This window comes from Pteropus alecto, unplaced genomic scaffold (assembly GCF_000325575.1).
Source record: "Pteropus alecto unplaced genomic scaffold, ASM32557v1 scaffold131, whole genome shotgun sequence".
Taxonomy (NCBI): Eukaryota; Metazoa; Chordata; class Mammalia; order Chiroptera; family Pteropodidae; genus Pteropus; species Pteropus alecto.
This window is the reverse complement of record NW_006434709.1, coordinates 14,262,300-14,276,628: the sequence shown is the minus strand read 5'-3', so window position 1 is coordinate 14,276,628 and position 14,329 is coordinate 14,262,300. Positions and strand designations below refer to the sequence as shown.

At 33.9% G+C, this 14,329-nt stretch overlaps 1 protein-coding gene and 1 non-coding gene across 2 annotated transcripts in view; one reads left to right on the top strand and one right to left on the bottom strand.

The window, feature by feature from the left end:
* Positions 1–1,669: 1,669 nt before the first annotated feature.
* Positions 1,670–14,329, bottom strand: part of PSME4 (proteasome activator subunit 4) — an 84,034-nt gene continuing 71,374 nt past the window's right edge. Inside the window, exons 42-47 of the mRNA XM_006909599.2 lie at positions 8,505–8,633; positions 7,452–7,607; positions 5,781–5,943; positions 4,390–4,523; positions 3,726–3,864; positions 1,670–3,174 (exon numbers count right to left, since the gene is read on the bottom strand). Coding sequence (XP_006909661.1) covers positions 3,730–3,864; positions 4,390–4,523; positions 5,781–5,943; positions 7,452–7,607; positions 8,505–8,633 — 717 coding nt within the window. The 3' untranslated portion in view covers positions 1,670–3,174; positions 3,726–3,729. The remainder of the gene's footprint in view (positions 3,175–3,725; positions 3,865–4,389; positions 4,524–5,780; positions 5,944–7,451; positions 7,608–8,504; positions 8,634–14,329) is intronic.
* Positions 9,279–9,397, top strand: LOC112478067. Its single transcript, XR_003045700.1, has one exon. It is a non-coding gene; the product is annotated as a 5S ribosomal RNA (ribosomal RNA).

The window sequence follows — 14,329 nt, the reverse complement described above, 5'->3', positions numbered from 1 at the left end:
AAACCAAGCAGGACTGGCTGGCTATGTTAAAATATGAATGGGCTATCAATTTGCAGGGAAACCAGCATTCTGATACGCACTACCATTGGAAATGCAAATTGATACACGTGCACTTTTGAGGAAAACATTTATCGGAGCCATTAAAATGTTTAGATTCTTGACCCAAAAATCTCACTCCTTGGAATCTACCCTAAGGAAATACTTGAAGGAAAAAATTTTAAGCATGAAGGTATGAAAATGTTCATTGCAGTATAATTTGTAGCAGCGAAATCTGAAAACCACCTTGATGTTCAACAATGGAATGCTCACACAATTGTATTATCAAGAGACATGGTCTTTGTGCACAAAATAACTATGAAGATGATGTAGAATAATTTTTTCAGTAAAATAAAATTCCTCAGTAGTCCTTTCTGGCCACAGTACTAATTACAAAATTGGCCTGTAACCTTAAGGGCTTGGCAATGCCTTTTTGAATATTTGAGAACAGCTTTCTCATCCTGTTTATATTTTGGGGAGATGGGGGGACCAAAACTTAACATTCATTCATATTAATAGGTAGGTAAATTTTCCTCCTAAATTTTGAAACATACTTTGCAGTCTGTTTAAAGGGTCCAATTCAGAAACTAAAGATTAGCTCTTACCTCAAAGACACAGGCTTTCTCCTCACTTCTCACTACTCATCTCCCTCCATCCAGAAAACTACCTTGACTCAGTGGGAGAACTTCTAAACACTGGCTTGCCTTCATCCTCCCTCCCCCCAAACCTTATTGCCTTCCTTAACACGGTTCCTGCTCTGTCCTTCTCCATTCTTTTTAATGTAACATATACTTAAGAACTACCTTAGACAATAGTAGCCATCCACCCCTTTCCTCTCCCCTTTCACTGAAGCTACTGGTAGAAAATTTAGGGAATTAAATAATTCACAGTATAATCAGATTGGGGTATTAAGGTAATAAGCAACTTTCAAACTTATTATAAGAATCACATGGGGCACATAATTAGAAACTCAGATTTGTACCATTTTTAGGTTTCTAGTGGGCCTTGGTCTTCTAAGTGGTTCTTAATCCTGGCTGCAACAATGAAGCATTATGGAGCTTTTAGATGATGAAGAACCCCGACCAGATAAATTCTGATTGAGGAACATAGTGGGTCCAATATCTTATATTTTTTAAAGTTCTACTTTTGGAACTTTGCTAAGGCATAGCTTCATACAGCTTAGATAGACCTGAAGTGGTCAATATAAAGCCTCACCATTCAAAGGGTAGTCTCAGGATGAGGCATCAATATCATGAGCTGGGAACATGAATTAAAATTCATTTTTAACCCCTCATGTGATTCTGTCACATTGATTTGAGAAACAATCACCTAGATCAGTGCTGAACAAAAGAACTTTCTGATGAAAACATTGATCTGTGCTACTCAGGAGGGTAAACCACTAGCCACAAGTGGCAAAAAAGCACTTGAAATGTGACTAGTGGGACTGAGGAAATTTTTAATTTGATTTAGATGTAAAGTCACATGTGGTTATTAGCTACTGTACTAGACAGGTCTGATCTAGATAATTCATTTTAGTCAGGGGGCATCCAGATCTATGGATGCAAAAGGAATAGATGAGAGTTACTGCCTACAGAATTGTTCTCTCCTCTTTAATGAAGACAAAAGCCGGGTGTTAAAAACAATCCATTTATTGGGTTTTAAACTAGTTACACAAAGAAATAATCAGTTTGGCACTACTCTATACAGGGATGATGCCTGTGTATGCTGACACTTAAATACTGTACCAGGACCTCTGCTGTGCTTAGGTCTGTATTGAGTCATTCAGCCAGTAGATATTAAAATATATACTGTAGTGTTCCTTTAAGGAAGACTGTACAGAGTGTGTTGCAAGATGATATTCACCAACTTGTGAATTACTTTAACCTAGAAGGTACCTTGCATTCTACAAACTTGTCATAGGCAAACATGTGGCTTTTGCATTCAGAGATGCACGCAAAAAGTTACATAAAAATTCAGACATTGTAACATTAAATGAATTCAAACAAAACCCCACACCTCAGCTTTTGTAACATGAAAATAATTTAAAAACAAAAATGGCATTCAATTGGTACAAAAGCCAAAAATCACCATAATAAAGAGCTACATGTGAATCTTTACAAATTAATTACACAATGGTGTTGTGTAAAAGGTTGCATCTGTACAAAGTCTTGCCAATGCTATCTCTACAGTTTATACAATCTTTTACATCTATATAACATTTATTAAACAAGTCAATTAAATATCAAGACTTAGTCTCTCAACGATTCTGCAGGCAAAGAAAGAAAAAATAAAATAAAAAGGAAAAGAAAAAGAAAAAAAAAAACTTACAGAATTTCCATAACACAGCAGTCTTCCATTAGGTGAAGTCTAACAGTTTTCAAAGAGGATCAAACAATATTTGTAAAGAATACAGGGAAAAATCAACCAGTCAGGGTTTTTATTGTTGTTGCTGTTTATTTTCAAAATCACACATTGTATACACACACAACAATCAATCAAAAATTTATTCACTAAACCCCCAGTTTTTCACAAACTGCTCTTTTATTCAGCACCAAAAACTCCAGTCTGCGGCAAGCACATGGACACAGACTTCACTTCTGTGTCTTGATCGAGTAATCCATCAGGTCCTTGGTTAGGTTTCAGGCTTGTCATCTTTTCCCTCCATCTTCATGGCTCTCCAGGTTTCAGAGTTATGACCCACAGCCCTACTACCATCTAAACCCAACAGCCATTTGGAAAGAATTCCAAATAATTTGAGGTGAATGAAATGACAGGACCTGTATTACAGATGGGTATTCTCCATTCCAAGTAAACTGTTTCTTAATGAGTTCCTAGACTCTGTCTGGTCTTGGATACCATGATCATATTGGGTAATTAATTCTAGTGTGAGACATTGTTGCTTTGTCAGATGACAAAGAAAAAGTGATCAATATTCTGGAAACAGTTCCGGACAAGTTAGGAGATCAAATGGCAGCTGAAAAACTGTGGAACGCAGACTAATGAAACCAAACACAGAAACCATCAAAATGATGAGAGCTCAACAGAGGCAGAGTTTTAAAACCTGCAGAGAGCCACCACAGACGGTACCTGAGGTTCTGGAATTTTTGATGAAAAGAGCTTGAAGTGAGGACTACTCATCTGTATCAGGGAGGAAAAAAATTTCAGTCAGGCAACAGGACAGTTAACTCTAAAAGCCCAATAAGTGAAATTTTCTTTATTCTTCCTATCCCAGTAGAAAGGCTTCTGGGTCCTCCATCTTTAATACACATTTGGTAATAAATACTTAAGAATCCAGATGATATGTTCTTACAACTATATAGAACTCAGAGTCCCCACGGTAACCCAAAATGCCCAAGCCCTACTTAGGAAGCAACTAAGATGATTTCTTTTATCTAACCATTTCCCAGCTTCTAAGTCTATTTATTTACAAAGGTCTAAAAGCGGTTACTTCAATTCTCTGCTTAATATCTGGAGCAGAGAAGGAAGGAAAAATTCTCTGGGAATTTATTTCCACTGTCCATAGCAAAAGTCATATTAAAAACAAAAAAAAATCTTTATCTAAAAAATGACATCTAAGAATGTCAGCAAAAAGAAAAAACTCATGAATACCCATTTCCCAGTCATCAAACCAATGATATCTGCCTGAGGATGTCAGAGACTTCTTTAAACTCAGAACTTTGTTGACTTACCCTTCTATGCGTAATAGCATGGTGACACAAGGAGATCAGTGAGAACAAGCAGCTGGTCATCAGTGAACTGCTGTTTGTGTTCTTGCCAGTTATCATGGTGTGTCCTTCGGAAATTGGATAAGGTCTTCTTTACAGTCATCTGCAGAGTAGGTGACCCACATACATCTTATTTTAACCTCTCTGAACAACTAGTGTTATATTTAGGATACCTTTAGCTAAATAACATACCCTCTAGACTTCAGATCTCACTCTTCACCAGATGCTACAAAATCAACAAACCAATTTTACTACAAGCTCACTTTAGAATTACCACCTGCACTTATACCACACTATTAAACCAGTTACAATACACTCTTAACAAGGTGAAAAGGACAGTCTCTGAGTTGTTTAATTTAGGTACACAGGTGATCACTAAATAATACCATCCACACTTTCCTATTTAATATTAGCTCCCAATTAGATACTTCCTACATATAACACGATGGTAAAACAGATGTGTAAAATTTAACTATACTGACAATATTGACAATACTTTACTTATATTAGACTGGGGGAGGGACAGAGTTAAGGTCCAGACTACATAGGAAATTATCAGTTTAAATGGTTTATTATAAAACATCACTAAGAATACATGTGCAAGGAAACCAACAAGGAAGAATTTTACCTCGATAGGCTGAGGATCATTCAGATGTGCACTCAGATTCATAAGTAGCTGGGGCATCCAGGTGGGAACATCATAAGGGCTAGAAAGAACACATGCACCAAGTCCTAGCACCCCAGCATGGCGTTTGACCAACTCTGCAAAGAAAACAGTAATATATGTGAAAATATTTAGGGGACTCTATTGCACTTGTTACAGTAAAATAAAATTAGTTTTCAATTATGCTGTTTACAATGTGTGAATTTCTGCATTTAAAATGTATATTTATGCACACATCAAAAACATGATTTTGAGGCTGAATGAAAGACAACCTATAGCTGTCCCTTAATTACAGCCTAATTATTTCTAGGTCAGAAATGTATTTGCTAAAACTAGCAAAATAATGGCTTTTTGATAAACTCATATCGTATGCAAAAGTGCCATTCCTGATCCTAAAACAATCTCCAATCAAAATTAGACCTCACGTTTCTAGATGCAACTACCCCTCACAGAACACATCAAATCATTAGGTAAACACACTCAAAAAGAACTGCAATGTGTCTGTATTCTACAGGGTCTACATTCTTTCTTTAGCGATACAACTTACATTAAAGTGCATTCCAATTCTCATTATTTTTTAATAAAGATGTGTGTTTGTATGTATTTTTAAATATATGGTATACATGAAACATGGACAGGGAATTGAAGTTAAGAAGGAGGAAATCTGGAGTAAACAATGCCATTTGTTATAACAAAAACCTAAAACTACTTTGGCATTTAATTATTAAGAAATAGTTCTAAAGCAAAGAAACTAGAATATACATTGGTATCATATTGGAAATTGGTATTAGTTAACTATATGGCATAATTAAGAGTCTACTATAACCAGCACTTAAGAGCTTCATATTCCAATCATTTCCTGCAAATTCAATAAGCTTCCTACTTAACTGATAACTATTTATTTTCCATTATTCTTGTGGTTGTAGCAGTGGCGAGATCAGATGCTTCTTTACAATCACGTTTAAATATCCTTTTTGACGTGACACAGTAATCAGATCTTATTTTCTTTATCTTAGTGTGCAGGATCCTTGTACCCATCTCAGTTTTAGCTTTTAAATTCCAGGTGTTGCCTTCTAACACAAAGCTCCTCAAAAGCAGAAATAACTCTTTTCATTAGCTAGCATAGACCCAGAGCAAATATATTTATTGAGTAAGCCTAGTTAACTCTCAAAAGAATATGAGTGTTTTCTTTTTTCTTAGTTTTTATTTTTCAATTAGAGTGACATGCAATATTAGTTGAGTTTCAGGTGTGCAGCATAGTGGTTAGACATACATATAATTTATGAAGTGATTCCTCTGATTAGTCTACCCACCTGGCATTACAGAATATGGGTGATTTCTATGAGTACTATTACCTGCAGAAGGAATCGTATCTCCTACAGAACCAGGGTCTCGCTTTCTTTTCTTCGGTAGTTTTGTTTTGCAAAGTTGCTCAAAATGAAACTGCATAGGACTGTCCATGGTAAGAAAGTTACATTGTAATAGACCGCTTAAGGTGGTAGCAGCCATTTCTCGAACCTGTAGAAATGATCACTTTTATTAGAGCTGAGATCCCAATGCTGGTGGAATGATTGAGGTTAGTAGTGTGGGGTGGGAACTGCAGCGGGGACCTTCCCTGGCATTTGTATGCAAATCGTGGAAATGTTCTTTTGCACTTTTTCTTTTTTGCTCTTTCGCAGTTTCTTTATAGAGATTTCATCAGATTGTCAAAGGGTCTACGGCCTCAATATAGATGAAAACTACTACATTAGGGTTTCAGAAAGTAAATGCTTAAAATTAAACTTTTCAATATTTTACATAAAATTAAACTTTTCGATATTTTCCCACTGATAGTTCTCTTTAAATCCAATAAAGCTCTTGAAACATTTCTATTTAGATTACTACAGTTTTTTCCATATTATCATAAATAGCTGTAGCTAATTATCACTGATATTTAGTATCATGTTTTAAAAACATGATAGTTTTAATAATCATGGTTGTTTATAGAAACAGCTATATTTAAGTCTACTACATGAAGGAAAATATAATCTATAAAAAATGTTCTGAAACAAGATCCAGAAAACAATATAGCAATCACTATAAACGTTAACGTTAGGTAACACTGACTTTTGAGATTTCCACCTTTCATTTCTATTCTTTAGTTAAAAAAATACAAAGAAAAAGTTGAATTTTTACAGATAGCTAGCCATAAATGGTTTAACTGAAGCTGGTCAGAGTTGATAGAACCACTGTGTGTGTACTCTACGGACGAGACAATATCTGCTTCCAGAACACAAGGAGAAGCTAGAATGCAAAATGAATGAGCTCATTAGGGGAGGTGGAGAAATTTCCATTTCCAGTTTCCTATAGATACAATCTATTTTCAGTGCTCTCAAATAAACTACATACTAATTGGGAGAGTTCCACTTCATGGAAAACCCATTAAGTCCATAAACTTAACAAAATTTTCAAATGCATTTTCTTTATATTTCAAAAGATATATCTTATTCCATATTTATTATATGCTTTTCTTACATTAGTGACTATTTCAACTAATAAATTTTTCTGTACAAAATATCAATGTAGCCTCACCACAAAAGTTGCCTTTAATTGCTCTACCAAAGAAAATAAAAAGAGACAACAATCCTATCTTAAGTCTACTGGTTAATAGCATTTTCATGTAGATTTTCATTCCCTTGAAACTGCCTTCATGTACATTCCTATCACTGCTTTTAAAATCTGTTAGGGATGTTATCTGCCCAGCTGCAAAGAGAAGCCAGAATAGGAACTGCCCAATGTTTGCTTCCATTTGTACAGCAGCAAATCATGGTTAGGGTGTCAAAACTAATCACGCAGGGCTATGTTAAAATATAAGTTACTTTAAGTAATTTAATTTACTTTAACAGAACACATCTTATTAATGTGTAAATACTTCTTAAAAGGGAGCTTTATTTCTAACAAGGGATGCTCATTATTGCACTAACAGATTAAAAAAAGGAGGGGGGTAGCATGATGCTTTCCTTAAATTTATTAAATTTCGATTTTACCTCTAGCTGTTCATCCTCCAAAAGACTTATAACCAGCCACCTGATGTCTTTAACTGCATCTTCATTGTTTAGGAAAATGAAGAGGTTATAAAATACCATGGTCTGGAGGTAGGTCAGTACTGTATATCTAGCATGCCAAGAACTGCTCCTTGCTGTCTGTGAATGAGATATTAGAAACAATGAAAATAGTGCTGACAAGAACATGAGATGACAGACACCAAAATTACATGCAAATATCTTCTAATATACTTCTACCTATTTTACAGGTACGGTTAGAACAAGCTCATCTTCTAAATAAAAGGTTGCATGACCTATTTCAGGTAAAGGTATTCAGGATGTATGAATGGCTATAAGTAAAGGGAAAGGAACATATAGATAAAAGTCAATTTTAGAAGAGAGAATTATTTATAATCAATGACTCTTACTCCTACAAGGGTTGTACATTATTTTATTTTACTTTTGATGGTAGCAAATGGGTACCAAAAACAAAAAAGACTGATAAATACTAAATTCCAGCACAAAAATAATACCATTTTGGGCTGTTAAAAACATTTTTCAGTGTTATTCAAACCTAAAAATCTGAAAACCTCAAGAACATGTCCATTTTTACACTATTTAACACACCTATGACCTAGATAGAGCTGAGCACACAGTGCACTGAAAATGCTGCAAAATATATATGTATTCAGTGAGGTCTTTCTATCATAGGCCAGGAAATATAAACTCATAAAATAAAGGGGAAATGACAAAAGGGAATGACAATCCCCTTTCCTTTTAGGCACTTTTTATTCAAGGTACGATAATTAACTCTTCATATATAGAAAATTTAGGGGTTGAGTGACCTGCCCAAGTTCATAAAAGTTGGTGACAGAACCAGGTACAGAATAGGTCTATTTCTTTGGTCAGTGCATGCCTTCTCTCACACCAAAAGAAAAATTCAGAACGAAAACAAATATCAGATAATGTGTGGCCTGCAACTGACTTTACAAAAGTCTTAGAATGGTAAGCCAAAATTCTAACCAAAAGATATAAATATTTGTTATACGCTCTTACTTGTTTTAGCACCTGAAGTACCAAAGGCACTTGATGAGGGTAAAGTAACCCCTGAGACATTAATGATAAACATAACTTTGCATCTCTTTTCAGTTCATCATAGCTATTGTCATTTTCCACTGGGGCAATCTAGAGAACGATAAAACAAACCAAACACAAAAATTAAAAAATAACAGCCAATATGTATGAAGGCAATCTTATATAAAAGAAATCATGTTTTTACTTTTATCAACTTCAGTGGAAAATTTCAAACATATACAAAACCAGAGAATAGTGTAATAAATCCCATTAATCGGTCACCTCAACAATGACAAACTCATGGCTAATCTTTTCATTTTTTGCTCCCCTTTGATTATCCTCCAATTAATTTGAAGCAAATCCCAGAAATATTTCATCCATAAAAATATTTTATTATGTACTTCTAAAAGTCACTTAAACATAAAACCAAAGACATCAGACATAAAAATTCATTACAGCTAAAATATATTCAGTAGTGCTCAAATTTCCCCCATTATTTCATATATGTGTTATTACAATTGGATTTTTGGAATCTGGCTCAACATAATGAACACACAATGTGTTTGGTTGGTATGTCCCTTAAATCTAAAAGATTCTATTAAAAATGTTAAAATATTCTATAAATTCCCCCATCTTTTTAAAAAATTGCTTGTGTGTGTGTGTGTGTTTTGTTTTTTTGTTTTTGTTTTTTTTTAAAAGAGGGGAACAGTGGCCTAGGTCCTTTGTAGTTTCCCCTACTGTGGCAAAACATAAATGGTCTACGGCCATGCCACCCTGAATGTACCCAATCTTGTCTGACCTCGGAAGCTAAGCAGGGTTGGGCTTGGTTAGTACTTGGATGGGAGACCACCTAGGAATACCAGGTGCTGTAGGCGTTAAAAACAAACAAACAAACAAACAAAAAACCATAAATGGTGTTGTGATTTTCACTTATGTTCAGTTTTTTTTTCTGTGATGAACCATTATAAAAACAGAGATTTTGAAAACTGGTGACACCTATTCCTTTTTTTCATTTTAACACTTTATAGAGAAAAACTTTCTCTTACTCAGAATGATTTCCCTCCTATCCTCCAAAAGTGAACAATGAATTTCAACAAATTTAATGTCTTCGATCCTGTAGTTCTTCTTCTTACTGGTGCTCAAACTGGCTCCTGAGTCCTTTAAAACAACTGTAGCATCCTTGGTTACTGGTATGACAAGATGACCTAGGTTTAAACATTTCTTGGACTAAATCTGAAATCAGCCATTTTCAAAAGAGCCTTGGTTCTTCTAGTGGGAAATGATGCTTAGAAACTGTTATCTGGGCACTAGAACATTGACTGCTATTAGGTTGATGAGTGGTTCGGGGCATTTTTGGTGAACAGCGCTAAGAAATAAGCATATTTTCTGAATAGAAACAGAGCATGAGCTCAAAATGATAGTTTCAAATTTAGGATTAGAGCAATTTTACTAAACAGCTTGGATTTTTATATCTTGTTTCTTGTGCTAAAAATCTTGGTTCTCACTGACAATTATTGTTTGTTCTATATTATACAATAGACATAATAGCTTCACTTCAATATAATTACTAAGAATATCATCCACAAAGCATGTATAAATTTCTGTGTTTTTAGAAGTCACTGCTTTGTATATTTATCCTACCAACCAGAAACATAGTGAGGTAGGGTTCATTTATTTCATTTTGTCTTTTTCTTATTAAGGATTTTTCTTTCATTTAATTTTGTTTTATGATTATGAAAAGTATTTATAGTGTTCTGAAGACAAATTCATAAAACTTTCTTTTCACTCTACCTTTTCTTTGTCCCCAACCCTTTAAATAAGTATCCTTTAAAATATTCTAAATGTTATCATGTTTCTTTTTAAAGTCTAGTTTTAATTTCCAAAAGGAAATTATTTTTCTCTAAGAATTATATCCATTTAGGCAAAATATTCAAAGCTTAGTATTATCAAATTTCTTTGCATACCCATAACAAATGGGAACTTAACCAAGCCTTTTCTGTGACAAAGACTCTGTCCTTGACCATACTTTATTTGGAGCCCTCTTTTTGTCCTTGGGCCTGCTCAGTCCAGTTGTAGCAAGAATCCTGGTAAGAATAGTCTAAGAGAATTCCTCACCCCCCACTCAATATCTGATCATCCTGGTCTGCTTTCAGCAAGGATCCCATTATGTAGGTTTTTCAAGAATCTTCTACACTTGATGTTTCCTCTTAGTAATTTTCCATTTACTGACACCCCCAAGCCCATCACCCCACAACTTGCATTCTACCTGCTTATTACATATCCCCAGCTATCTCTGCCATTGAGCCGAATCTCGCTTCCATACTGAGCGTCTCAAAAGTATCACAACAGCCTTGAATAAAGTCTTCCTTATAATTTTAACACATGTCAGAAAAATTGTTTTTTTAACTGATCCTCCGAGCTGAGTATATTAATTCACTTGATATTTGTCCAGTATTTATTGGAAATAATTTCCCTTACCATATTTTATTAAAATAAGTATATGAGATTTCATTTCAAATCAGTGAAGATGAATTATCTTGAAAATTAAGCTGCATCTCTATAACACTTTATATAAGTCATATAAAAGTAACTTTTATATAAATTTTGTATTTTATACTGCAAATTTAAAAGGTAATACCATAAAATGTTAGAAAACACAGAACTGTTTAAAAAGATAACGTTGGACTGACATAGTTCAAAGCATTATTTAAAAATAAAGAAAACTATTCAATGGAACTACTTTGTAACACAAACAGAAAAGTATCAAAATACAGATAACTGGCAGAAAAATACGAACAGCTAATATATGTAAAAATAGCTTCACTAAAGAAGTACGATGATTTATTTTTTTAAATCTTTTTAACAGTGAAGATTTTTTTTTTTTTTAAATCAGAATTGTGGGGGAAAAAGATAACAATACAGCTTCATTGGAGGTCAGTATCCACCAAAATTACAAATCGTACACATAGTAATTATCTTACAAATATACTTATATTTGCAAAATATTGTTACCATTGTTTTAACAGGCAAAAGCTGGGAACAACCAGAATGTCCGTCAATAGAAAACAAGTTAAATAAATGATAGTACAATATAGTTATTAAAAAGAAAGAGGTACTTGTGGAAAAATTACCACGATATATCAGGTTTAAAAAAAAAATCAATTTGTGGAATGAAATAGTTCTGTTTTTGTAAAAAAAAAAAAAATTCACACCCCCCTCCCTAATGCAGTATATGGCACAGCTGTCTTCACAGACAAAAGTGTAAAAGGACACACACCAAACAAACAAAGCTAGGATAAAAATTATTACAAATAATCAATAGTCTAAATCTCCAGGCAGTGTAGACAAAGTTGTCTACCTTTGTCATTTAATTTACCCATAGTAAAATTGAGGTGATTTAGAGTTTGGTTAGTAGTATACAAAAGGAGATATTCATTTGTTGGCAAGTCTATCTACTATAACTACCAAAATAATTTAAGGTGACTCATTCACTTTTGAATAAGCAGTCTCTCTTCCTACCATTTACAAAAAAAATGTTTTATGAATGCAATTAAGACATAATATTTTCATGTTTAGAATGGGTTAAAATGTTCTATTAAAAACAGCAAAATCCTGAAATCCAATAGACAAACTTCACCATACAGAGTATTATGCTCCAAAACTCTGAATAGCAAATTGACCAGTTACTAATGTCCTACAAGAAATCATTTGGCATACACTACTTTTAGGTCCCAGTGAGATCAAAATCTTATTTTGTAGTGATTATATCCATTTTTTTTTTTTTCTTGGTGGAATGGAAACGTTTTCTGTTACAAAGTAAAGCCTCTAAGTTTAAAAGAGTACTTTCATTAGTTCATCTCAAGAAATCACAAAAATTAATATCTAGATTTCTCTACCAGCAAATACTTTTTAGGAGAGTTTACCTGAAATCTAAATCACTTCAACTTTTCAATTTTCGACTTTAATATTTTCCTAAAATCATTACTTTTCTTTGTAGATATCATATGACTTTTAAAAGAACATGTGTATATTGTGATAATTTTCTAAGAACCATATGTATGGTTATAGAAAAGCCAAGACTCAGACAATCTTAAAGTCTGGGAATATTCTTCTGGCACTGAATGGGGTGGATTAGCCATTTCATAAAAAATATATCCGCCAAAATCTTCTCCACAATATTGAGGGGAAAAAAAGAGTCTAAAAATAGAGAAGAAAAAAATGTCTTATGTGCAACAACTTAGATAAGTCTTAAGGGAATTGTGTGAGTAAAAAAAGCCAATCAGAAAAGGTCACACACCTTCATTTATATGACATTCTTAAAATGACAGTTATAGAAATGGAGAACAAATTAGTGGTTGCCAGTGGTTAGGGATGGTTAGGGGAAGGGAGGTAGGTATGGTTGGCTACAAAGAGGGTAGCACAAAGATATTTTTATGATGATAAGAGTATTTCTGTATCTAATTGTGGTGGCTACATGTATGTACACATGTGATAAAATGGTAGAATTATACATACATACCCATTTCAATCTTCTAATTTGGAGAATGTGTTATAGCTTTAAAAAATGTAACTACTGGAGAAAACTGAAGGATACATGGAACTCCTTTGTACTATCTTTGCAATTTCCTGTGAATCCACAATTATTTCAAAGTAATAAGTTTAGGGGTAGGGGGTAGGAGGGGAGTCGATACCCACGAAATTAAGGGTCTTTCTTCAGGTACTGCCTATTATTCTTTTTGTTTTCTGGCCATACTATAGAACAGACTGGCCTCCAGTGATTTGGGTTTTCCTTAAGACTTGAAATAAGGATGTTTTAATGACTACTTGAAGCATAAATATGTGCATTTCATAGCCAATATCCATTCTTCCTTTTGCTAATAGTGACATTTTGATATCCTTCTCTTCTGTCATTCTGGTGGAAACTGTCAATCAAGTGATCATACTCCCTAGCTAGAACAGCAAAAGACTCAAGCCCGGCCAATGAGACTTTTTTTCCAGGGCATCTGACTTTTGAAAAGAGAGATAAAAGGTAACAGTACCCTGAAGAAGCTGTTAGTTTCTGTCACCTAGGTCCCCAGATTTACTGTGGTTCTAATGCAGTTCTTAAGCTTTTACTTCCATTCTGTGAACTACCTAGCACTTCTAGGTAATCCAATTAACCTATTTTCACTGCCATAGCCATTTGGTTTCTAGTGTTTGCAATCAAAGAATCTTAACTCATACACTGCTCTAAAAAAAGGAGATCTTAATCTTTCTTTTGCTTTGTTTTCATACAAATTTATTATTTTTAGTAAATCACAGAAGAAATTTAACTGGCATTAAACTGTATAAACTAAATGCTGTCCATTTAGTTAGCAAAGGACTTATTTTATAGGGTCATCTTCTCTAATTATTGAGAAAAAACATTTTTCTGAAGAAATGCCATCAATGGCATGTAATTTTATACTAATTATCACAGCGTCTGCAAATTTTTAAGTCTGATGTCCGCAAAACTATTATTCTACAGTGGTGAGTTTTGAGGAGCATTTAGTAAAGTGTGAAACTTAGAATGCAACATGATCCCTCCCTTTCTTTTTCCCTGACCACTGCCATTTGAGGCTCGATTATTCCAAATTAAAATTCAGTTAAAGACGAGTAACGAAAATAATATAAGTGCATATTTTACACTGTGCTTTCTGCTTTACAGGCATTATTTCATTTCATCCTTGTCACAACTTTCTAAGGAATACTGATACTATCTCCTTTATATAAGGAGACAGTCTTAGAAGTTCAGTAGCTTGTGCAAGGTCTCAAAAAAAAAAAAAAAA